At 46.7% G+C, this 25,238-nt stretch overlaps 1 protein-coding gene across 6 annotated transcripts in view; it reads right to left on the minus strand.

The window, feature by feature from the left end:
- The window catches only part of KIAA0040 (KIAA0040 ortholog), a 46,887-nt gene continuing 21,649 nt past the window's right edge, over positions 1–25,238 (minus strand). Inside the window, exons 3-5 of one of the 6 annotated variants that reach the window (XM_019976627.2) lie at positions 15,988–16,111; positions 13,347–13,448; positions 6,980–10,454 (exon numbers count right to left, since the gene is read on the minus strand). In XM_019976627.2, the coding sequence (XP_019832186.1) occupies positions 10,020–10,322 (303 nt within the window). In that variant the 5' untranslated portion in view covers positions 10,323–10,454; positions 13,347–13,448; positions 15,988–16,111 and the 3' untranslated portion in view covers positions 6,980–10,019. The other 5 variants (XM_019976628.2, XM_019976626.2, XR_011560886.1 and 2 more) reach the window with 5 other exon arrangements.

Raw genomic sequence — 25,238 nt, forward strand, 5'->3', positions numbered from 1 at the left:
CACAGATCAGTAATATTAATAGAAGGAAGGGTTAACAGGATTTGAGGGGGCTGGGTGGTAAATGAGGGGACGGCTCCTTTCATGGCAGAGTTTAAAACTAGTTGTTCTTGACAGTAGCTTCCTCTGGGAAGAGGGTCCCCACGTTTCGGTTTGTCGCATGATGTCTAGAGTTCTGCTTTGGGGAATTCCCTGGCGGTCCAGTGGTTAGGGCTCTGCGCTTCATTGCTGAGGACCTGGGTTCAATCCTTCGTTGATTTCACAAGCTGTGTGACCAAAAAAAAAAAAAAAATCTGCTTTTTAATTTGGAATTCTTAGGGATTCAAGGATCATTAAAGCCAGAAAACGCTGAAGGAGCTAGGGAAAAAGAAAAAAAAAAAATGACCCAAGGTATTATGATCAAAGGGATGCCCTGAAGGAAAAGACCAGGTGTGTTGTATGAGGAGAGGGAGGCTGTGGTCGGGGTGGAGTGTCCCGGGTGGGGCTACAGCATGGGCGTGGAAAAGCAAGTATAAATAATGAAATAATCTCGGCGAAACGTAGCCATTTACAGGAGAAAGTCTTCCGCTAAAAATATTTCCAAGTCATACCCTTAAGCCCTTCACCGGGGCAGCGGAGAGGATCGGGAGGTTTCTGTCAATAAAGAGTGCAGATCAATCAACACGTTTGGAGCCCGCGGCCCGGCTCAGAGGCGCGCTGTTCCCGGCTAGGCCAGCAGATGGCAGTGTGGTCCTACCGGGAACCTCTAGCCTTAAAGCTCCTTTCCTCTCCTATAGCGAGGGAAGTTCTGCGGGCCCTCACGTTTCTTCCTTCATCTGGAGAGTCAGCCTGTGGGTACGACTCACCGTCCAGCATGGCTTGGTGGTTGCACGGGCAGTGTTGCCGCGCAAAACAGGTAACTGAGAAACTGTAATCCACTACCACCCCCTTTTTCATCTTAGCAGCTGTTCTCAGCCCCAGTTGCATGTTAGAAGCCCCTGGAGCCCTTTGGAAGAGATTGCCTGGTGAGCTGGGGACTGCCTCCCCCAACCTGGTCTACTGGGCTGGTGGTCCGGCAAGGGGATGGAGGGGCGCCCCTGGAAGGGGTTTTAGGCAGTTTCTAAAGCACAGCTGAATCCACTTCCCAATAGGCCTTGTGTTAGTTTCTACGGGGGACATGGGAAATGGGTTGAGATCTAATTCCAATGGTATACAAAGGAGTTAGGTTCTCAGGTTAGCTCCGAAAAGCCTGTCCATTCTATAATGCAGATTGCAGTGCACTTTTAATGACCGAAGTAGAAAACAAAGGTATTGTAGTATTGCAATTTAAAAAGGAAAAAAAAAAAAAATGAATGAAACAATTACTTATTTTGGCAAGTGAAGAAAATTAGGTTTGATGAGAGAAGGATAAGGAGGCCAATGAGGCTGGCTGTGTGTTCTGTGCTGGTCTCAACCTATCAATAACCAATGTTTTGGTTGGACTGGCTTTTGTGATTCTTATCTTAAGACACCCTTCAGCAATAACTATTAGGAAACTTTGAAAAAAATGAAGGTTTATTTCTTACAAGGCCTGGCAATTACACTGCATACCTGGGGCTGCATAGTGAGGTTGTCGGGGGGAGAGAAAACAGCTCAAGAGAGAGTGAGCTTAGGGTTCTGCTTTTATTGGGGTCCATGGTGGGGGCCTAGGATTTTGAGGGATCAGTCTTTCCTGGTGAATTTAAAGTGCAGGAAAAGAAAAAAAAAAAAAAATCAAGTGGCCCAAATAGTCAATCACTGAAATCACCCAGGATCTCGAAAACAAAGGCGCCACAGTCGGGGGAGGCGGCCCAGGTCTTCGTCTAGTTGTGTGTGTTTGCAGTGTGTTTATCTTGCATAGTGGTCTTTGAAGTGGGTGCTTCTGCAATCCAAGCTTAAGTCAGGCACTTGGATGACAAAAAAAAAAAAAAAAAAAGGCAGAACTCTCAGGGCTCACAATGCACGGTGGACCACCTGAAGGAGACATTACAGAATGTCTGAAGACTTGTGGGCAGAGCCCTTTACTGGAGTTGTTATTGGAGTTTTTGACCTATAGGGGGTGCTGTTGCTAGTTAACAGTCTCTTAGGAGCCCAGATCAGTGGAGTGGATCTCATTGCCCTGTGTTCCCCAGGGGCTCTAGGGCAGGAGTCTGAGGGTTTTGGTTTGGGCAAGTTGCTCACGTTGGGTCTCACTTTCATCTTTTATAAAATGGGAATAATTTACTCACAACGTCAGTTGCTGCAAAAGTCACATGAGGTGATGATGGAAGTGCCTTTATGAGGTAGAAAGCACTCTGGTAGGATAGAGGCCTTGCATCTTCAGTCTCCATAATTTCACTCAAAATTTTGGAATTTTTTTTTTTTTCTCCTGATAAAGGTATGTGCCAAGTTGCTTCAGTCATGTCCGACTATTTGCAACCCCATGAACTGTAGTGTGTCAGGCTCCTCTGTTCATGGGATTCTCCAGGCAAGAATGCTGGAGTGGGTTGCCATTTCCTCGTCCAGAGGATCTTCCTGACCCAGGGTCGAACTTGCATCTCTTTTGTCTTCTGCATTGGCAGGCGGGTTCTTTTATAAAGGTGTATCTCTAGCCAACACTAAGGTATATTTGCTATGAATAGGCACCAATAGGATTATTATGGCTTGCTCATAGATGGAAGAAAGAGAAAGGGCAGAGTGAGAAAGAAAGGTTAAGTAAAAGAAAAGAAAAGGAGACTGTGTCTACATTTCACAAAAGGTTTCCTTGGGGATGTTATGAATTGAGGTGTTAGCAGTAGAAGACCAGCGGATGAAGCATGGGGGTATGCACACCCCCAGAGCAGCATTTCCCAAATGGTGTTCCTTGGAACCCTTGCTCCTCCAGATGTGCTAAAAGATGAGGTTTCATGGTCAAATAAGCTTGAGAAAACTCTGAGTCCAGCAGAGTCACACCCATTTCTTTATTCCAGTACCCATTAGAGCTTTTAATATGATACTTGCAGATTCCAAGAAAGACATGGAAAGACATGGTATGTAGCACTTTGAAAACTTGTTTGACTATGGGATGATTTTGGTTTCTGAATATCTAGACAATATTTCTCAAGGTATGGTTCAGAGACCACTGTCATCTACCTAGTGTGCTTGTTAGAAGAGCAGGTTGTCTGCTCTGGTCCAAGATGTAACAAATCCAGTGGAAGGGCAAAGAGGAAGTGGGGATCTGCACTTATAAAAACAAACAAACAAACAAAAAAAAACCAAGTGATTCTTTTTCTTTTTTCCCTTAATCAGTGCATTTATGTAGTGTCTAGTATGCACTAAGGCTCCACGCTAGGTATTGGAGATACATGGTGAATAAGTTACAATTCTGGCCTCATAAAGACTAACTCTAATATAGGTGAGAATGGAATGGAGAGCTGGGGATGTAGGAAGAGTGTATGTAGTCTGATCTTGTTGTGATGGGGAAGACTTGAGTGGTTAGGGAAGCTTTCCTAGGCAGTGATGTAAAGTCTGGAAGACTTCAAGGAAATAAGTTTGTAACAACAATTAAGATTGTGAAAATCCCTTATCTGGCAAATGAGTGTGACATTGTGATTGTCCCATGAAACCCAGTGAATTTTTAGCACATTTCATCTGAGGATCAGCGACATAGCTGGACTGATGTTCTAAGAGAAGCACCGCTGCTGCTGCTGCTAAGTTGCTTCAGTCGTGTCTGACTCTGTGCGACCCCAGAGACGGCAGCCCACCAGCTAGAGAAGCACCGTTGTAAGGTGAAAAACGCGTTGACACAAACTCTCTCCTGATCTGGCCACCAGGGGCGCTGTCACCCCAGGGTGGCTTAGTTGTGGGCAGAGGGGCTTGACACAGGGAAGGATATCTACGTAAGAAGTTCACCGGTCACGTCCTATAAGTTGGGAGCCCTTAATTCAAGGAGTATTGATAGTACTGTAAGTAGTGCAGTATGTGGTGAAACGAGGGGACTTATTACACCAACGGGAACAGAAAAAGTCCATTATTTTCAATTCCTATCTCCTTTGACCTGTCTGTACCATTTAATTCCACGGACTCTGGCTTTCTTCTTGAACGTCTCTTTTCCTTTGACTTCTAGGACACAAGTCTATCATGATCTTCCTTCTGTCCTTAATAATAAGGAACATTTACTGAGCACTTACAATAAGCCAGGCTCTGCGCTAAACGGTTTGTATGCATTGTCTCATTTAATCCTCTCATCCCTCTGATATAGATACTGACTGGCATTAATTCTACTCAGAGATTAAGTCTGGCATGTACATCACACAATTGTGGGAGCTGGAGTTAGCCTCGGAATCAGGACAACCCAGTCCTCACCTCCCACACTGACAGTGGTCCTCGCCAGGCTAAGCCTTCAGGCTTCAGGTGATGTAAACAGTACCCTCTTTTTCCTGTTTCCTCCTCTGCAGCTAGCTCTCTTCCAGGTGATAGCTTCAGGGTGACCCCTGCCCCCAACCTGACTTGACATGAGCTTTGAAACTTCCCTCTTAGAAAGCAGTGACCAACTGTACTAGAATGGTCTCTTGTCTCATCTGTTCCCACAGCCAGGCTGTGAGCCCCTCTAAATGCCTTTATATTGTGGCCACCTGGTGTGCTTGGCACATACTAGAGTCAAAAATGTAAATGGAACAAATAGCCTCCAGAGGGAGTTATTAATAGATAGTTGCATACATAGCCCTTACTGCATGAAATGTCACAGGTATTTCAAAAGGTTCCTTTGAACCTCTGGCAGAGACTGCAAGTGGTGATAAAGGCATTCTTCTTTTCAGTTTTGTAATCCCATGACTTTGAATTTAGGAATTGTACTAAGGGCAGAGGGCAAGGGGCCAGTGGAGAGCATTCTGGTGAGCTGAGAATGCTTACAGCATTGTGCACATGTCCTTTCATATCCCAAACGTCAGGGCTGAGCCTGGACAGGTGGAGCTGATGATATTGAGCTCTGGCATCCACCCAGCTGTGCAGCAGTGCCTCCTCCCCCAGATGCGGTCTGGGCAACATTTCCTCCATGAGGGTGGAAAGTTTTGGAAGTCCTGGAGGGAAGAACAGAGAGCTGAGTGAAAGGTCTCTGTCCTCAGTTGGTCGTAGAATATGTGTGATAAGGAAGGAAACCCAAGAATAGCCTGCAACTAGAGGAGTATCTTCTCTGGTGGCTCAGATGGTAAAGAATCTACCTGTAATGTGGGAGACCTGGGTTTGATCCCTGGGTTGGGAAGATCCCCTGGAGAAGGGAATGGCTCCCCACTCCAGTATTCTTGCCTGTAAAATCCCATGATTTTAAAATCACAAAGAGTTGGACACAACTGAGTGACTGAACAACAACAAATTCCCATGGGCAGAGGAGCCTGGCAGGCTATAGTCCACGGGCCACAAAGAGTTGGATATGACTGAGTGACTAACACTTTCACTTTTCATAGGGATATCATCTTCCTGCCGTGGGGAAGATGAAGTGCAGGCCCGCCCTGGCCCTTGAAGTGCAGTTAGCATGGTGTTTTGCTAGTGTGTCTGACTGCTCCCCCTACAAGCTTTTAGGCCCACATTCTCCAGGATGGTGGCCACCAGCTGTGTGCAGCTGTTGACCAACTGAAATGCAGCTGATGTAAGTCAGCTACTGGACCTTTAGCTTTATTTAATTTTAATTAATTTAAATAGCTGTATACCGCTGCCAAGTCACTTCAGTCATGTCTGACTCTGTGCGACCCCATAGATGGCAGCCCACCAGGCTCCCCCATCTCTGGGATTCTCCAGACAAGAACACTGGAGTGGGTTGCCATTTCCTTCTCCAATGCATGAAAGTGAAAAGTGAAAGTGAAGTCACTCAGTCTTGTCTGACTCTTAGCGACCCCATGGACTGCAGCCTACTAGGCTCTTCCATCCATGGGATTTTCCAGGCAAGAGTACTGGAGTGGGGTGCCATCGCCTTCTCCATGTATACTGCTAATGGTACTATATTGGGCAGGGAGTGGACATTTCCATTATTCCTAGTTCTGTTGGACAATGCTCCTCTAGATGGTTTTTGCTCTAATGACGGCTTAGCATCATCAAGGGAGGACTCAGGAACATTTAACTCATTACATTTTTAAAATGTTAATCACATCGTATGCATTAATTTTTTGTTGCACTGGGTCTTTGTAGCTGTACACCAGCTTTCTCTAGTTATGGAGAGCAAGCAAGGGCTACGCTAGTTTGGTGCACAGTCTCCTCATTGTGGTGGCTTCTCTTGCCATGGAGCACGGGCTCTAGGCATGTGGGCTTCAGTAGTGGTAGTACACGGGCTCAGTAGTTATGGTGCATGGTCTTAGTTGCTTCTTGGCATGTGGAATCTTCCTGGACCAGGGATCGAACTTGTGTCCCTTGCATTGGCAGGTGGATTCTTATCCACTGTACCACCAGGGAAGTCCTCATTGCATTTCTTAACCAATGCAAGGCTACGGCCAACTCGAAAAAAAGATACACATTTATTCATTCATACACATGTCTGTCTATCTCTTTATGTATAAAGTCTACCTACTATGATCTATTTATCTGTCTATAGATACCTACCTATCTACCTCCCTTGCTGCTACTATAGAGACTTTTGATCTCTCCTCTTCCCAGCACCAGATTTAACTCAGAAGTCTATTTTTACTTAGTTTTTTCTATTTTCCCCCTTTTCCTTTAAGAGGACATTGATTGACCTCATCGATGGGAATGTTCTCTAAGTGTTGCCAAGGAACATGAGTGTTTTTCTGCATCTGGCATCTCTGAGGGTGTCTAGTCTCCAAGGTGTCTGCTCTGCAGGCAATGGGGTGTGAGTTCACCCCTGCTCCTCAGACCTCTGACTCTGCTGGTAGGGGGAAGATAGTGCCCAGGGATGGCTGGGCCTTTGGTGTCCCAGAGGGAGTAGCCCCATCCATCATTCTGGGTGAACTCTGGGAGAGGGTAGTCTCTAATGTCAAGAAAATAATTAACTGATTTCCATAATAAGGAGGTTACACATGGCTTTTTAGTTTCAAAGTATTTTATTTAAATAAAATCTTCTCTTGGTGCATTTAAATTTTCCAGGAAGAAAAATACTGACAAATGCTATACAACATGGACCATTTATATTCTTCTTGAAAAGGTGACTGCCCTTTCTCTATATCTTCCCCTCCTCCCACCGCCCCCCCAAAACCCCAAAGCGAATCCACTGAGCAATTGGGAGAAAGATCTCTTCTGATTGTTCAGAAGTCCTGGGCCTGGGGGCTCCTCCCCAAGCCTGGGCTGGTCTGGGAGGCCTCTTCCTTGCCATCCCTTTTGTCCTCTGTTAGCCTAACCCCACCCCCACAAGATGGGCCAGGCAGGCTCCAGTCCTAAAGGACTCCTGGCTGCCTGTGATAGTTCTGGGACAGAGGGTAGGAAGGAGAAATGAAGATGGAGAGGGATGGAGCCAGGGTGCTGCCTAGAGACAGAGAGAGGGGAATAGGAGAAGAAAACGGGAGAGGAGGATGACAATAAAGTGGGAAGAAAAGGCAGTGGAATCCAATAATTGCTTTTTGTTTCTTTGACACACACACTTATTCAGCAAAGCCTGAGGGCCTCTCACTCACTGGACACTATTCTGGGTGCTCCAGTGAAGGCTGTTGAGGAGGCTGGATGGGATAAGAGAGGAGCCTCTTTCAAGCATTTGGTTCTCCAAACCTGGGTTATGGAAGCAACCAAGAAGCGTGTTTCTGGGTGTTCACACCTGGAGGTGGAACAGATACATTCAGATAGGAGATGGTGGGGCACGGCACCTGGAGATAGAGGCCTTGTCCTGGGTGATGACAACGGACTGCTGTCTTAATTCAGACTAGCAGCTGGTTGCCATGGCAACTATGGTACTTTTGTGATTCCGTGATCCCAGAGATCAGCACTCCTAGATTGTGTCTGACACCAGTCTCAGCCGTCAGCCTCTACGTCTCCCCCAAGTCATCCATTTGAGGGGGGGCTGAGAGTTGGAGACAGAAGAAGCAACTCAGCCTGCTGGGCTGTGGGAGGTGTGGGGAGATGAGAAGTCATTCTGGGAGGTGAAGGGGATGGCCAGGTGCTCCAGGACAAGGGGACAGAGCATCAGAGGGTACTTCTTTCGCTGGTCAAAGAGGTTTATGCCAGAGAGGCCTGAGTGCCTGGGGTATTTAGGCCCACTTAGGGCAAGAAGGGGGAACAGGGCCGGTTTGAAAATAAAAGCAGGCCTGCAATATGCTTCACAGGGTGTTCCGTTAGAAGATCTCAGTGCAGCAGTCGCCAGCAGGCACCTCGCCTCCATAGGACTAGATCTGGACTTTACCTGAAAGGCGAGTGACTACCAGCTGCCTCAAGTGAGCAAACAGGACATTTTCCGTGAAACAATGTTAGAGAATTGAGCTTTTGCTTCTATAAATATCATAGCTTAGCTACATTATTAATGAAATTGCAATTTCACCACCATTTAGAACAGCTTCAGTTGGAAAATATTTCAAGAGAGCTACCCTGCAGATTGGCAAATGAGCACAACCTGCTCCCACGTGGGGAATTATCCATCTTTGTGCTGTGGTCACAAGACAATCAAAATACCACCCAGTTCACCCTGTGAGTGGACTAATTCAGCCTCCCAAACTGGGCCCAGAATGTGGGGAGATGCTCTGCTCAACTAACTGCAGACCCAGCTTACATGTCCTTATGGATCTCAGGGCACACTTGTCAACCCAAACCTTGGCCCTGCATGCACCCTCCTCCTTCAGAATTCAATACCCAACTTCCACCTGTTGCAGCAATTAATGGGCTCACTTGGAAGAGAAGGTCACTTGGGGACTTGGTGAGGTATTACAAGTTTACCCTTAATAACATCACATATCTGACAGCATCCACAGACAGTTGTGAGTACCGACTGTGTGCAAGGCACTAGCCTGAGCTTCAAGATAAATATTAATAAATCTCTATATAGCTTCATCCTACTTTCATTTAAACTCTGTAACTTCTGCACCCTGTCTGCAACATGCCATGCCTCCATGATAACTTTATGTAATTGTTTCCAGTGTGCCTTCTGTGAGACTGTACCAGTGATTGTCTTAATTCCTTCCCCACTGAAAACCTCTGTATTCATAGGAGATCCCTAGCTCAGGGGTAGCATCTGTTTCCATCTGTGAAACATACATTGCACAGGTACACAATGGCAGTCCACTGAAGTGGACGGCATAAACCTGGCCATGAAGATGGCCAGAAGCCATTTGTTCTTGCTTGGAGGAGGGAGGCTTGCTGGGGGTAGCATCTCAAAGAGAAGTCTTAGATACCATTAAACACCCATCAGTGGTGATGAGTTGTAAGACGATAGCTTTTGATTTTTCAACTTTTCCTCCCAGGTGAGAGGCCAGAAGCATGGGAACTTGGTGTGTCTTTATCAATATACAGGAATGGGGGTATACCAGATGGCTGGAATGTCCAGCTATGAAGATTTCCAGTAAAAGGCTATGTAGGGACAGGAACAGGAGAGCATTCATCTCTACCCTGAGTGGTGTATGGCATTGACAGCACGTAGGCTTCTCTTGTTATATAATTGTGCATGTGGGCCTGGATCTGCCATGCCTTCCTATGAGATGTTTTTCCAAGAGCAGACAATGAACTCTCTCGTTTAGGGCCTTGCTCAAAGTAGACATTCGGTGACCATTTGATGAACAGAATATACTTGCTTGGGTACCTGTGGTGTTGTGCATGTGTGCATTTGGGAGATATGTCAAGAAGTATGGATAAATGTTCCTTGTGCTTTTGCATACGGAATGTGCCAGAGATGGGTGGAAGGCATGCCTGAGTCTGCAGTAAAGACCATTGCTATTGGACACATAGATGCTGAGAAAGCGCCCAAGACTTGTCCACGTGCTTCCCGGGAAGGCCTGCCCCGGGGGACACTCAGTCTGAGGTTTGCTTCTTGGTTGGGTAGTTCCTCTGTGAACATGAGCGCGTCACTGCAGGGGTTTCTGCTCCCCACATTGGGTGTGGTTAGAAGGCAGCTGAGCTCCCAAGGCAGGACACCTCTGCCCCCTGCCTAGCTAAACAGGCAGGGATGGCCTCTTTTCCATCTGGAGAAGCTTGGGCTGGGCAGAGATCCAGAGGTCTTCTTCAGCCTGCTTCTTCTTTTTCTTCTTCTTCTTCCCCTTGTTTTGCTCCGGCTGTCGGCCATTGTCACCCGGCCGGTTCCAGCAGCAGTGGCAGCAGATGAAGAGGAAGGTGATGATCACTAGGAGGGGCAGCCCCAGGAGGATGCCTAGACAGATGCTGTTGAAGAGGCCCTCCTGGTGTTTGGTGGAGATGACATCCCAGACGGCACTGAAGAACATGCTAATCTTCTCCATGGTGCCTGGCTAGGCTGGGCCAGAGGAGCCCCTTAGCCCACCCGCAAGGGCGGGACGTGAGAGGATGCAGGCTTGCCCACTTGGAACTTAGCCCTCTTCCAGCTCTGGGTTTGGGCAGGCCACAGATAGCACCTAAAGAGAAAACAGCGGATCATTTAAGAGAGGCGCTGTGGGGATGGTCTATAATTTTTAATAACATCATTGATTTTAGGCTCAGGAAATGGGAGGAAATCAAAGAGTTACAGAGTTCACTGAAATTGTATTGAGCCTCAATAAACAAGATAAATGCATGCATTTAGTCAGTTATGTTATTAACTAATTCTCACTATGTACACACTATACAGGGCTTAGGATATGACAGTCAATAAGATGTCAGACCTGGCATGCAGGCAGTGCTCCACGGTGGTTAGATAAATCAGTGTGTGCATTCCACACTGTTCTGGTTACAGGTTTGGCTCTCCAGACCCTCTACAGGAGTAGTTCTCCACCTTTCTTCATTTCAGCCTACCTGATAAATGATGAACACATACTCCCCACAGGACAGCTCCATATCTGACCTTCCATGAACACAACTTGTCATTTTTAACACTAATGAAAGCTTAAGCACAAGATAGAATGTCCAAGAGTTGCTGGCTGTCATGGGGGCCCTGGACCTCCCCAGGCTAAGAGGTCATCAGTCCTCATCCTGTTTCACTCCTGCTTTTCTCACGGTCCCTTCATGCTTTCTTCCTGGTCCCATGTCTCCTCCCTCTTTACATTCCACTTTCAGACCTGGCAAAGACTCATTGTGCTGTGGGTGAGAAACCAGGTCTTTCTGTTTCTACCTTTAAATATTCCCAAGTCTCCTTCCCTGCCTGTTCCTCTCTTTGCAGTAAAAAGAGTTTTGCAGGCTGATCAGTGATGGTGCCTAGAAACTGGGAGGCGGTCCCTGGCTGCCTCCCTCCTCCTATCCTGAGGCCAAGCTTGCAGCTGGGCAGTTCTGGTTGCTTCTCTAGAGTGGTCCCTCTTCCTATGGTACCTTCTCCAACTCTCCACATGTATCTCAGGCCTCAGCTCACAAGTGTAAGATCTTAGAGGCGCCTTCAGTTCTGGAATCCACAGGTTCTTGGGTCTAAACAAGACTTGGAGGACAGGCATGAGTCAAAGGAATTTAAGAGACCTCTTGGCATTAAACATTGTTCAGGAGCCAAAGATCTTAAAGTCATTGATTTTCAGGCTGGAGAGCTTAGAAATCATCCTGACCAGCTGTCTCACTTCAAGATGCAGAAGCTGAGGCCCAGAGTGGTGGGGTGACCTGTCTGTGAGGTGACACACAAGCACATGTGTGCTTCTCATCACACACAAAGCTGTGATGAACACCCAGACCTCTGAACAATGGGTCCAGCACTCTCCAAGGCTGCCGGGCAAGCAGAAAAACTAAGGATGGTAACATTACTTTATATTTTACTTGATATTTTTCTAAGCCACCTTCATGTGAATTATATCTTTTAAGTGAGCAACAGGATGGTGCATTGTGAGTGGAGGGACGCACCAGGGGGGACCTAGGTCCAGAGTCATCCTGAAATTCAGGCTTCACTGGGTTGTCCTGCACTGGAGCATAAGTGTGTGTGTTATGCATCTGGGGGGTGTGTTATACACGGTGTCCCAGCAGCTGTGCTTGGAGGTCTCATTCCTTGGATAACACGCACTCTTGGTGTCCCAGTGCCCATGTGTCCATCCAGGCCCCACCCAGGATCTCTATCCTGGTCTGCAGGCATGTGGCCCCACCCCCTCATAACATTACTTATACAGCTTATGCGGTTGTATAAATTGGCACCTGCTTCTGTGCCATTGGGCCCAAGGAGCCTGACATCATGTTATACGGTGGCACTCATGGGACTCCCCTGGTGGTCCAGTGGTTAAGAATCCATCTTGCAATGCAGAGGACATGGGTTTGATCCCTGGTCTGGGAACCTTAACATATTATATGCTGCAGGGCAACTAAGCCCATGTGCTTCAGAGTCCACGCGTTCTGGAGTCCACGCACCACAACGAAAGATCCCACATAATGCAGTAAGACCTGATGCAGCTGAGTAAATAAATACATATTAAAGAAATAAAATTATTTTTTAAAAGATGGCACTTATTACATGCCGGGCACTGTTCTAAGCACCTTGCGCCTGTTGACTCTCTTGGACTTTATCACAGGCTTATGCAGGAGGTACAGTTATTCCTCCCATCCTACAGCCAAAGAGATGCAGGCACAGGTCACACAGTGTGTGAGTAGCAGAGCTGGCCCTGAGGATTCTGGGAAGCTTGGCTCCAGATCCCCAAGGGCTGAGCCATTCATAGCATGGCTCTGGGCCTCCGATTTCTTCATGTGGAATTAACCCATTTTTGGCAAGTAGCCCAGGGTTTATAGAATCCTCTGCCATCCCCTAGATCAACTGAAACATTTATCCCAGTCAACATTTATCCCAGTCTGCTGTAGAAAGAGACTACAAAGAAATTTATTTCCCATTGTCAGATACCTCAAAAATGCATGAAGACACATACAATATAAATCCAGTCCTGCCCAAGGGGAGGTTTATAGAAAGCATACTGGCATCTGAACTTAAACTCAATGTGCAACAAAGATGAGCATCCTGAGAAGTTATGTGTCCTCGCTGGAGCCTGAGCCCCTCCAGTGTCTGAAATATCACATGCCACGGACTTGCCTGTACACCATCAAGTGCACAGGTTCTTTACAGAGGAAAACCACACTTGGTCTCCCCAGACCCCTCAGAGGGGCCAGCCCGGCGCCTGTTCCTTCTAACACCCCTCACTCTCCTCTGGATTCTCCTCCCTTTGCCATAATCTTTGCTTTGACCTCAGCCTTATATGGTCCTGTTTTTTTTGACCCAGAGGGATTTTTCTGTTCTGTTGTAGGAAGGCTTTGGGTGCCTTTCTCTAAGCCGATCCTTCCTACACATACAGTTTTGAGAACCAAAGGCTCCTTGGACTGATTTCTATGATTCAAATTAGATAGCAGCAGACCACATTTACTGACAAGCTTTCTTGTGCCGGGGTCCTGCTGGTCTCTGTGGGGAGCATATGTGAATCAGGGCCCACTCTGGGTTCAGCCAGAGAGAGAAGGTCGTGGAGCTCCTGGAGAACAGTAAGGCAGTATTCATGAAAGTAGAGCCACTTGACCTTGAGAGACTAGTAGGCTCTTGACAGACGTGTGAAAAATATGTCAAAGATCCCAGGCAGAGAAACTTCTAGAACATCAGCAGGAGAACAGGGGACCTTCTGATGAGCCTGGAGCTCAGGGTGGGAGAGTGAAGGACCGTAGGCTGTGGCCAGGTTAGAGATGACCTTCACAGGGTGTGTTTCTTTGCGGGGAGGGGCTCTATAATGGGCTTCCCAGGTGATGCCAGTGGTAAAAAGTCCTCCTGCCAATTTTAGGAGATGCAAGAGATACCAGTTCGATCTCTGGGTTGGGAAGAACCCCAGAGAAGGAAATGGCAACCCACTCCAGTATTCTTGCTTGGAGAATCCCATGGTCAGAGCCCTGGTGGGCTACAGCCCTTGGGGTCACAAAGAGTCAGACATGACTGAGCACATAATAGGAAGATGTTGTGATCAGAGCTTCCCTTCAGGGAAAGATAAGAGGGTCTGGAAAGCTCTGGAAGATGTTTTAAGAGAGCACTTCAGTCATTTAGCAAATATTTATTGAACACCTGATATGTACCACAAACTGTGTTTGGTATTGAAGATTCAGGAATGAATGACAAAGATATAGTTTTTGATATCATGGAGCCTCCTACATTTCACGGGACTTAGTATCATCAACGGATCATGTCAATAGACAAGAAGAAGAAGCAAATTCCAGCTTAGGTTGCTTAGTTGGATGAAATAAAAGCATGCCTTTGAATTATGTCTTTATTTCAACATTCCAGGCCCTCCCACCCCTCCCAACTTTGGCTCAAACTCATCCATCCCATGGCACCTAAAATAGCCATGTGAATAAACAGATTTCTTTTCAAGCAAAAGCTAAGTCAATAATTAGCTTCTAGATTCCTAAAGGTACTTATTTGAGTCTACTCTCCATATGGCCAAAGAGAATATTCATTAACACTTGGGAACCCTGTCTGGGGAAAATTCGATTAAAAGGTATTCTTTATATTTTTTAATCTAAGAATTCTCTTCTAGGCAACCCCCACCCCCCAGGTTACTTGCTGAGCTCTGCTAATCTATAGCATTTCATTAGTATTTATGAGCTTTGCATTATTAGCATTTCCAGGAAACAATCAAATATCTCCTTGGTGGTATGAATTAAAAAAGTCAGAGCTTCTGTGGAATGTTTTTTGCAAAAGGAGCCACACTTTGGCCTAGAAATGCCCTCTGGGAGACCCCATCCTTTTGTCAGCTCTCAAGTGTTGCTGACACTGAAAAAAATTCATCTCTTCTCGTAAAATGGACAATAGGTGCTAACCAACCTTGATTGTGGTTGTGGGGGTGGGTGTGAGGAGACAGAAGAGGGGAGAAGTTTCTTTCAGTTTTCCTGAAACCAAGTAGTATTCCTCTCTATGTCCTCCTTAGTATTTAGCTGAGAGAGAGTCATTCATTCATTCTTCCCACAAACTTCTGTCTGCCTGCATGTGAGGTATTGATGGCGAACAGAGGTCCTGGAGCCAGAAGACCTGGGGGTTTGAGTCCTGGGTTAACTCTTGTGACCTTGGCCAGTTACCAAACGCTAGCTACAAAATGCAGTTAATAAGCTTCCCTTGTAATGAGGTTGTGAAGATTAAGAGCTCAATGTGTTTAATGCATTTTGTAAACTGTACAACACTATGAAACATAATCTACAAAGTAGTGAGTGAACTCCAGATAACAATTGACTAATTCTAGCCTTGAGCTTTTCTTCCCCATCTCTCACCTCTAGCCTAATCTTAATGGCCAAAGAACCATGGACCCCTACTCCATTCAAATGAAAAGGGCATCACAGTGACCTCCCTGCTTAGGGCTGGTCAGCAGTTCTGAGGCTGTAATTCAGACTCTGGCTTTCAGCAACAGGAATGGAGAAGGGTCATTGGGGAACATCTGATAGTGTCTGGAGGACTCTTGAGCTCATAAAACGAGGCCTGGAGACAGCACCTAGTCCCCTGTAGCCCCCAGCCTCTCTCCAGACTTCGGAACCCCTGGAAATGGACAGGGATGGCTCCTGCCACAGGGATGACTGGTCCATCCCTGACATCCAAGAGCTGCTCCAGAGTCATGTCCAAGGCTAGCCCACAGACTGCTGTTTCTTCTGGAACTCCCCAAGAAAGGGGCAGGGCATTCTCCTTTGCACCAACCTCTTGTTATTTCTATTAGGTGAAATAATACACGTAAAGCTGGAGAATGGGGTCTGTTGGGTAGCAAATGCTTTCTAGAAATGTTAATAATAAGGATCATAATGGCAGCCAACTGAAATCCCTGAGACCTTCTCCAGAGTGCTTTCCATATGGTTTAAATCTGGCCTTCTTATAACGGGTAGGGTGAAGCAGGAGGGTCAGGCCTCTCTCAGAACCTTAAAAGATTCCTCTGCTGCAGCTGTAGACTCCTGAGTATGTGTGGGGGCCATCTCATCATTGTAACCTGGGGCCAAAGGGACAGAGACCCTGCCTTGGGCCTTTCTTCACTTGTTCCATTGAGCCCGTACCTTGTGTTGCGGTGATCACTGTGCTTGCGTTATCTCCTCACCGATGGATCTCAGGCGATGGCAGGATCTCAGGAGGGCAGCCCTAGTCTCCTCTCCGGCCTCTGACTCTGGCCACACTGGCTGCCTGAGGGTCACCAAGGGGGTTAAAGATTCAAGTGCCTGAATTACACTCCTGGAGATTTTGATTCAGTAGGTCTAGGAAACGCCCAGAAATTTATGTTTGTAACAAACAACCCAAGTGTTTATGGACAGTTATCAGGTTCAAAAACTGCTGAATGAGCAGGCTGAGGTGATGACCCTTTTCTATACGCTCAGGAGCCATGTGCTGAATGAGAGAATGGATGGATCATGGGCGAGGAGAGGTGGGGAAGACATTCACCTCCATATGCAGCAGCACTGAGGCCTGCTGCGGGCAGCCTCCTTGGGGGTCACTTCTTGCTCTTGTGTAGTCAGGGCATCTGGGCCAGAGCTGCTTTCCTGAAGATCATTGTTGTTGTTCATTCGCCAAGTCATGTTCGACTCGTTGCGACCCCATGGACTGCAGCACGCCAGGCTTCCCTGTCCTTCACTCTCTCCCTGAGTTTGCTTATGTCCATTGAGTTAGTGATGCCATCCAACCATCTTATCCTCTGTTGCTGCCTTCTCCTCTTGCCCTCAATCTTTCCCAGCATCAGGGTCTTTTCCAGTGAATCAGCTCTTCCCATCAGGTGGCTAAAGTATTGGAGTTTCAGCTTCAGCATCCGTCCTTCCAATGAACATTCAGGGTTGATATCCTTTAGGATGGACTGGTTGGATCTCCTTGCAGTCCAAGGGACTCTCAAGAGTCTTCTCCAACACCACAGTTCAAAAGCATCAATTCTTCGGTGCTCAGTTTTCTTTATAGTCCAACTCTCACATCCATACATGACTACTGGAAAAGCCATAGCTTTGACTAGACTGACCTTTGTTGGTAAAGTGATGTCTGCTTTTGAATATGCTGTCTAGGTTGGTCATAGCTTTTCTTCCAAGGACCAAGCGTCTTTTAATTTCCTGGCTGCAGTCACCGTCCTTAGTGATTTTTGAGATCATAGTTCAATGCAATAGACATTCACAGAACACCCACTGTGTCTGACCCTGTGCACTCAGACCCTGAGCTCCTTCCTGTCTGGTAAGGAGGAGAGACAGAAATAGCAGAAGCACAAGGTGATGAGTCCTGTGGTCAAGCTCTGTGTTAAGGGCATGAGAGAAGCACTGGGGAAGGAGTAAGCCTGCTGGCCTGGAGGGGTTAAGGGAAAGAGATGCAAAGGAAATGACAATCAGGATGGCATCTACTCATCCCTTCTGTGACTACTTAGGCAGCACCTACTGCATGCCAGGAAGTGGGTTGAGTCCTGGGTATCCAGGAAATAGGCAGGATCAGTCCTTGTCCCTCTCATGCTCAAAGTCCAATGTGGGAAGCAAAGAAGCCTGAAGACTGGTGTGTAAGTGTAACATAGAAAGTGCTACAAAGGGGAAGTCTGGGATGCTGAGAAAATGAGTGATGCCCATCAGGGAGGTTGGGGCAGGCGCTGGGCAAGGATGGCTTTGCTAAGGTCTGAATGACAAGAAAACCACAACAATCATGTGGTCAAGGTGTCTGAGAAGTCTCAAAACTTAGACTAAACTTATCTAAAGCACTTTCAAGTAATATATGTGGTGTGTTTATCTTCAACTCTCCAATACCTTTTCAGATGAAGTGCCTCTAAATTTCAAGCAATGAGTTCAATTGTTAACACTCGATAAAGTGTCCCCTCTCCCCAAAGTCTGGAAACACAGGACATAATGTGTTCACTGTGCTTTGTTTTTGCAGATGAACAATTGGACCCGTTGCTTTCCCTGAAAAGGCCCTGAAAGGACAGTGTGGCTGGGTGTAGCAGCAGGGTGTGTGGAGGGTGGTGGGGGGACAGGAAGCCCTTGAGGCAGGTGGCCCTGCACCCGTTGGGCTGGCTAAGCCACATCAATGGCTGGTGTGTGCGAAAGGGCCATGGAGTTTCAAGCAAGGAGGGAATAGGCTTGACCTGTGTTTTATAAAGAACACTGTCAAGGGGTGAGAGAACAGATTGCCGAGAATGGGAGCAGGAGGAGATGATTATAACTGGTGCGGGAAAATGGCACCTGGATGAGGCTGAGGGTGGTGATGGCAGGTGGGACGTGGCCTGACTTGGGCGTTCTTCAGCCGACGCAGTAGCGGAACTGTCAGGCCGAGGGACATGAGGACTGTCTCTGGGCTGTGCTCTGCTCCTCGTCTTCTAACCCTAGTCTCCTCTCTGGTGTCCAACTCTGCTATATATATATATATATATATATGTTTTTTTCCCTAAAATAGTAATCCCATCCAACAGGCTCTAAGCCTCCCACCATCTCTCCTGGGGGTATAAAGGATCTTATTCAGCCCTAGGGCTCTGTACCCTGCCTGCCCAAACCTTGCCCAGCTCTCAGATCCACCCTGCAATCCTTTGTAGAATCCCTTTGGTTATGACAGTATCACACATTTCAGAAACCAAGGCTCTCTGGCAGCGAGGGCACGGCTGGAACCTCAGTCAGCAGTTATTAACTCTGCCTCTCTGGGTATATATTTTCTTCACGGTTCTCACCTTGCTAACCTGGCACGCTCAGATGCCCTCTAATAGATGTAAGTACTGTTTTGTACAAAAAGTGTCAGATCCCAGAAAATAATCTGCTAGTGGAATGTGACTTTATGACTTAAACCTGGCTCAAGGCATGATGAAATAGAGATCTGTATTTCCTCCAATTTAATTAATTGTTTTAAGTAACTAGTCCAGGTTGGAGCCTCTTCCTCCATCCTGCAGAGTATGCATATATGGTGTGGAACTGGATATTGAGTATTAGAGGAAAATTGATAGTATTTTCCTTCAAAATCAATGTTATAATTATGGTTGCAATTTTGAACAAAAGCACAAATAGGTCATCAATACAGAAATGATTAAGGCACTATGGTTATTAAAAATAATGAATTGATGCTTTGTCAGACAGACATTCTGAGTTGGAAGAATCCAGAGACGGATCATGTGGTTGAGTTCCTTCACTTTAGTGATGAGGAATCTGGGACCAGAAGAGGCTGTGTCTTGCTGGAGGTCAGACAGTTGACAGTTGGTGAGATCAGGACCAGAACCAATGTCTTCTGACTCCCAGCATCTCCCCCACCCCAGTCAGGTATCTCGTATAGAAGTCCTTGCAGGTAAGACTGAGACAGCAGTTGACAAGATGTACACTATGTCCTCATCCTGGGCTCAGGACAGCCTGTGCCTCTTAGCCCTCTGATACCTCTGGGGATGTGACTGAGTTCTGGACAAGAAGTGGGACCTGGGTCCTAAAGTCTCTCTTGAGGTCCTTCACGTTCTCTCTCTGCTTGCTCACTGGATGGCCAACTCACAGGGCCCAGGGAAGGACTCCAGGGCCCCTGGGACAGCAGAGGTAGGAGATGTTCCTGAATGGCTGCTAGCGGATCACCTTGCTGACTACAGCGAACAGTGGAAGAGAAAGAAACCTTTGTAGGGGGCAGCCACTGAGATTTAAGAATTATTTGACATAGCAATTAACCCATCCTGACTCATACAGGTGACAAAAAGCTAACATTGGTAATGATTATAACAAATATGTGATCCATTTAACAGGTCTCTTGTAGTGCAGCTTCCACCCAAGAGGGGTTTAGCTAAGTGCTCCAGAGTGCAGGTTACTGGACCAAATAGCCTCGGTTCGAATCCTGACTGCTACCCACTGTTTATCCCATTGGGCAGGTTACTCAGCTTCTCTCTCTGCGGCTCACTTTCTTCATAGTAAAATGAAGCTGATAATAATAGGCTGTTGTGAAAACAAGTGAGTCAGTAAAGGTAAAACCTCTTGGTACCACGCCTGGCAACAGACACATGTGCCCTTATTATCTGACCCAGATGAATAGGCCAGCGGAAGAAACACCCCTGACTCCTCAGCGGATGCTCATTTTGTTTGCCTTTTTAGAGCTTGGGATGGTTCTGGAGCCATGACTTTGATTCTTTGTTGCTATTGTTGTTTAGTCACTAAGTTGTGTTTGACTCCTTTGCAACATCAGGGACTATAGCCCACCAGGCTTCTCTGTCCCTGGGATTCTCCAGGCAAGAATACTGGAGTGGGTTGCCATTTCCATCTCTAGAGGATCTTCCCGACCCAGAGATCAAACCCATATCTCCTGCATTGGCAGGTGGATTCTTTACCACCAAGCCACCAGGGAAGGCCCGTTATGTCCTCTTACTGTGTTATTATTTGAAAGCTACCCTTTCATGGGGGAGTGTGTGAGCCTCCTACCCAATCTCTACTTGCCTGGGTGCCATGATTCTTTAGCTCTCCTTTAAAAGGCATTTTTTCCCTCCTTCCCCTAGTTTTCCTGTAGTAAGGGGGCTCTTAACTCCATTCCATTCATCATTCTTTTTCAAAGCAACCAATTCAGAATTAAAATACAGAATATGAGGATGGGGATACCATCTCTGGGGCTCTCATATCCCTGGGCAGAGGGTGACATAAGCCTCTGCTGCTGCTGCCGCTGCTGCTAAATCACTTAAGTCGTGTCCGACTCTGCGACCCCATAGATAGCAGCCCGATAGGCTCCTCTGTTCAACATAAGCCTCTATCCTGCCCCCAAACCAGACTGTCTTTCTGTTGCCGCCCCCCTGCTTCTTCCTTCTGCATTCCTTCTTCCTTCTGCATGACAGTGCATGTCAACGCTGCCCTAGGCACTGCGTGCGGATGTAGTCAGGAATGATGCAGGTATGGTAAAGCGACTTGTTTTCCGCAGGGAGAAGGTGGATGGTAAACAGGTACACAAACACGGAAACCAAGAGATGCTATTGATGCTGTAAAGGACACAGTCAGCATGGCCTCTGAGGAGGTGACTTTGAGCTGAGGTGCACAGGTGGGAACAGCAGGGTGAAGGCCCGGACATGGGGGAGAGCTTGGCACAGTCTAGGAGGGAGTTGGAGCCTGGGAGCACCAAAGGTGACCAGGGAGTTCTGGCGGCATGAGCATAGAAGGCAGAGGGTGGCGGAGCAGACAAAGGATCCAGAGGAGCAGAGGCACCCTCCTCTTCACCCACCTTGCCACTGCATTTGTCCGAGCCCTCAGACTGGTCTCTAGTTTTTCCTTTCTTCAGTTCCTCTCCTAAAATTAGAATGGGGTCATGCTCCCCCGCTCAGCCCACCTTTGGCTCTTTGTCACTGGTACGATCATCCTGACTCCTTAGCAAGGGGAACAAAGTGCTTGTGAGCTGGTGGTTCCTGCTCCCACCCCAGCCTCATCTCCCCCACTGCCTCCATTGCCACATTCCCTCAGGTTCTCCCAAGCATCCTGCTCTCTCGCACTGCCACATGCTCTGTTCCACCTGCCTGGAGTGGCTTCTCACCTCTCCCCTTGGTGCATTCAAAGGGGGACTCCTTGTCCTTCCAGACTCCACTGGGAGATCTGTAACTGTCAGGCCTCTGCCCGAAAACTTCCCCAAACCCATTTCTTTCTCTTCTGAGCTCTCCTGGAGCCAATAACCCACCATCACAGCCCTTGTCTGACTATATTGTAATTATTTGTTTTCTTTGAAAAATTAAAAGGCAGAACAGCACAAAGAATTATACACATACACACACACACACACACACACACACACACACACATATATAGTATATGTCTATGTTGAAGAGCTAACCACTATCCCAAAATATGACCTTAATTGGACACAGCATTTTTGCAGATGTATCAATAAATTAGTTAAGATGAGTCATACTGGAGTAAAGTGGGTCTATAATCCAATATGACTGGTTTCCTTATGAAAAGGGGAAATTGGACATAAATAAAGGTGGACTTGCACAGAGGAAGACAGCATGAAGAGACGCCGAGAGAAGATGGCCATTGACAAGCCGAGGACAGGGGCCTGGAACAGATCCTCTCTTCATGGCTTTCAGAAGGACCCAACCCTCCCAACACCTTGATCTCAGATTTCTAGCCCCCAGAACCGTGAGGCAACCCACTTGGGTTGTTTAAAGTGCCCAGCCTGCGGTGCTTCATCACAGTAGCCCCAGGAGACTCATGTACGCCCCCTGACTTCACAGCCCTCCCACCCCTCAGCACTCCCATGTCCTCTCTCTCTAAAACATATCCCACATGTGTCCACTTCTTTCCATGTCGCGGCTAGGTTGTCATCACCCCTCACCTGGATTACTGTTCAGCTTCCTAACTATTCTCTCTGGTTCTGCTCTTCCTTGTTTATGGCCTGTTCTCCCCAAATGAGCCAGATCACGTTGCCCCCACCCACCACAGCTTCCCAATGCCTGTGGAGTCAAATCAACTCCTTGCCGTACCCCAGACATGCCTCCATCAGCTAGCCCTGCCTCCGTCTCTAATCTTGTCTTGTACTCTCCTCCTCACTCACCATGCCCTGGACACACCTACTTCAGAGTTGTCCACCCTGCAGGACCTTGTTAATCCCTTCAGTCCATTTTCTCTGAGATCTTGGCATGATCAACAGCTTCATAACATGCAGAGCTCCACACAAAGGCATTTCTACTTACTGTAACCTCAGATATTAGCTCAACAGGAAGCCTTGGTTAACCAAGTCATCCGAGAAGCCAAGCCCCCAGTGAGTCTCTACGACACCATCCTGTCTTACAGCCCTGGTAGTTCTTCCTACTCTGAAATTTCCCATTCACATGCAGTGCTCTTGTCACTGTGGCGTATACATTTATGGACTGTCTGCCTGCTCTGCTAAATGAGTTCACTGAGAACTGGGGCCTTGCCTGTTTTATGCTGTTTAGATGCCCAGAGTTGAATATGTCCCTGAATGAATGAATGAATGAATGAAATGCTGATTAACTCAAGAGATCTTGAAAAAATTGTAAACTAGTCAATCCGGGTTTTGGAGGAGAGAGCCGGGGTAATGAAAGGCATAGAAAAGAGGCCATCAGTCACATCTGTGGTCAGACTCTGGTGACAATTACCCACCATTTAGCCCACTGTCCAGACAGATCCCTAGCCAAGAAACTCTTTTAAGGAGGAAATAATGATCAAGAAACTCCCATATCACTGAAAGCAGTAGGGAGTGGGGAGTATGCTTTATCAGGTCCCAAATAATCATCTACCTTCCTTTTGGTCTGTTACAAATTGCTCATCGTGGCTGTGACTTTCTGATAACAAGGGATCCTTCCCTAATTACTATATGCTCTATTTCAGGTTCAGCAGAAAAGAAAATTAAAAAGCTCCATTTCACTCCAGGTTCAAATGAGTCGATCTTTCAATCAATCAAGTATTAATTAAGCTATGCTAGGAAATACAGCAGAGGAAAAAGACCTTCTCTCTACTCAAAGATGATGTGTGGAAAAGAATTAGAGAATAATTTAAGGACAATGAAAAGAGTTTAAAAGGGTTTTCACCTGGGCTTTCTTTGACTTTCTGTTATGGATGGCCTAAAATCTCTAGCCACTTTATTCTCCTTTACTCTTTCTCCCTCTCTCTTCCTTTCCTTTCTCTCTTCCTTTCCCTAATTACATTGTCTCCCAAGGCTGCATGTCATGGACTCTGACAATAATTAGTCGTTTTCAGTCACTCTTAGGAATAAACACTAAAAATCGTGTCTCTCTGATACTCTGAAAATTCCAACAGTGCTAAATGTGATTGAATACAATATCCCCAGCCTGTTAGCAAGTTACAAACTTCCTCGTATTTATGTCCCTAGATCATCAAGGAAACTTGGGTTTTCTTCTCAACCAAAAAACAACGCAGTCAGGACTTTTGCCTCCTTCACTAACACTGGCTTGGAGTCTGGGCAACATCCACTTAAGCGCTTTGAGTTTAGTGTTCTCTTCTGTAAACACAGATATTAGCTATTAGCACATTTCTCAGAAGGCGAGGTGTTTTTTCCACTGTACTACATTGTTTTATTCCTTATACCCCCCAGAGTGCCTGGCAGACAGTGGGTTGGAAGTATTTGTTGAATGTATGAATGAATGAATGAATGAATGAGTGAGTGAATGAACGATATGTATAAAGATAATGTGTGTAAAGCATGTTGCCTAAGTACACTTCACACAGTGGGTGCCTTAAAATTGCCTTGAAAACCATATAGCGCTCTATTTATTATACTACTCATTGTGTGAAAGGTAAAAACAGCCATTCATTACAGAATTCATAGAGTTTTTGCAGAGTTTGTTCACTTTTACTGTGAACTGGTTTAAGAAGTTAATCAGCTGATCCTAGGAATCAAGGCAGACTCATTTGCCTTTCCCCTGCTCTCTCATTAATTTTATTTCCATTCATTCTCAGCTGCCGCCCCTCTTTCAGCCCTCCTGATATCCAGGATCTAGTTTCTTAGGGCTACCTTGTCTTGTCCATCGCTATCAACTTTCTCCTCTTCATTTCAGCTAGAATGCTCACTTGTTTTCCTTTGACTATCCTCTTTTAACAGAGACCTCAGAGGCCAAAGCCTCAAAAACAGAGGGTTGGCATAATGTCTTATCACCTTTCACAGGAACAGGGAATGATCTGTTGAATCCAAAAGCCACCATTGGTTGTGTTCTTACTAAGTGCCCAACTCTGTGTGTGTAATCAAGGCTCAACAGACATGACCTCATTCAAGAATGCAGGAGGTGAGTCTTTTAAATCCCCATTATACAGATAAGGAAACTGAGGCTATCAGAGACTAAGTAATTTGCCCAAGGCCATGGAGCTACTTTTCACTGTGTTCATAGGGTTCTTGAGGCAATAATACGGAAGTGGTTTGCAATACCCTTCTCCAGTGGAGGATGTTTTGTCAGGCCCTGACTAACAGGGACATGCCCTCCAACCGCTCCATGGCAGCCAGACGACATGTAGTCATGTATGGATGTGACAGCTGGACCATAAAGAAGGCTGATCGCCGAAGAATTGATGCTTTTGAACTGTGGTGCTGGAGTAGACTCTTGAGAGTCCCTTGGACTTCAAGGAGATCAAACCAGTCGACCCTAAAGGTAATCAACCCTGAAGAGTCATTGGAAGCACTGATGCTGAAGCTGGGGTTCCAGTACTTTGGCCCCCTGATGGGAAGAGCTCACTGGAAAAGACCCTGATGCTGGGAAAAACTGAGGGTGAAAGGGACGGGGGCAACAGAGGATGAGATGGTTGGATAGCATCACAGACTCAGTAGACATGAGTTTGAGCAAACTCCATGAGACGGTGAAGGACAAGGAAGTCTGGTGTACAGTTTGATCTCTTTTCCTGTGAAC

Source organism: Bos indicus, chromosome 16, assembly GCF_029378745.1.
Source record: "Bos indicus isolate NIAB-ARS_2022 breed Sahiwal x Tharparkar chromosome 16, NIAB-ARS_B.indTharparkar_mat_pri_1.0, whole genome shotgun sequence".
NCBI lineage: Eukaryota > Metazoa > Chordata > Mammalia > Artiodactyla > Bovidae > Bos > Bos indicus.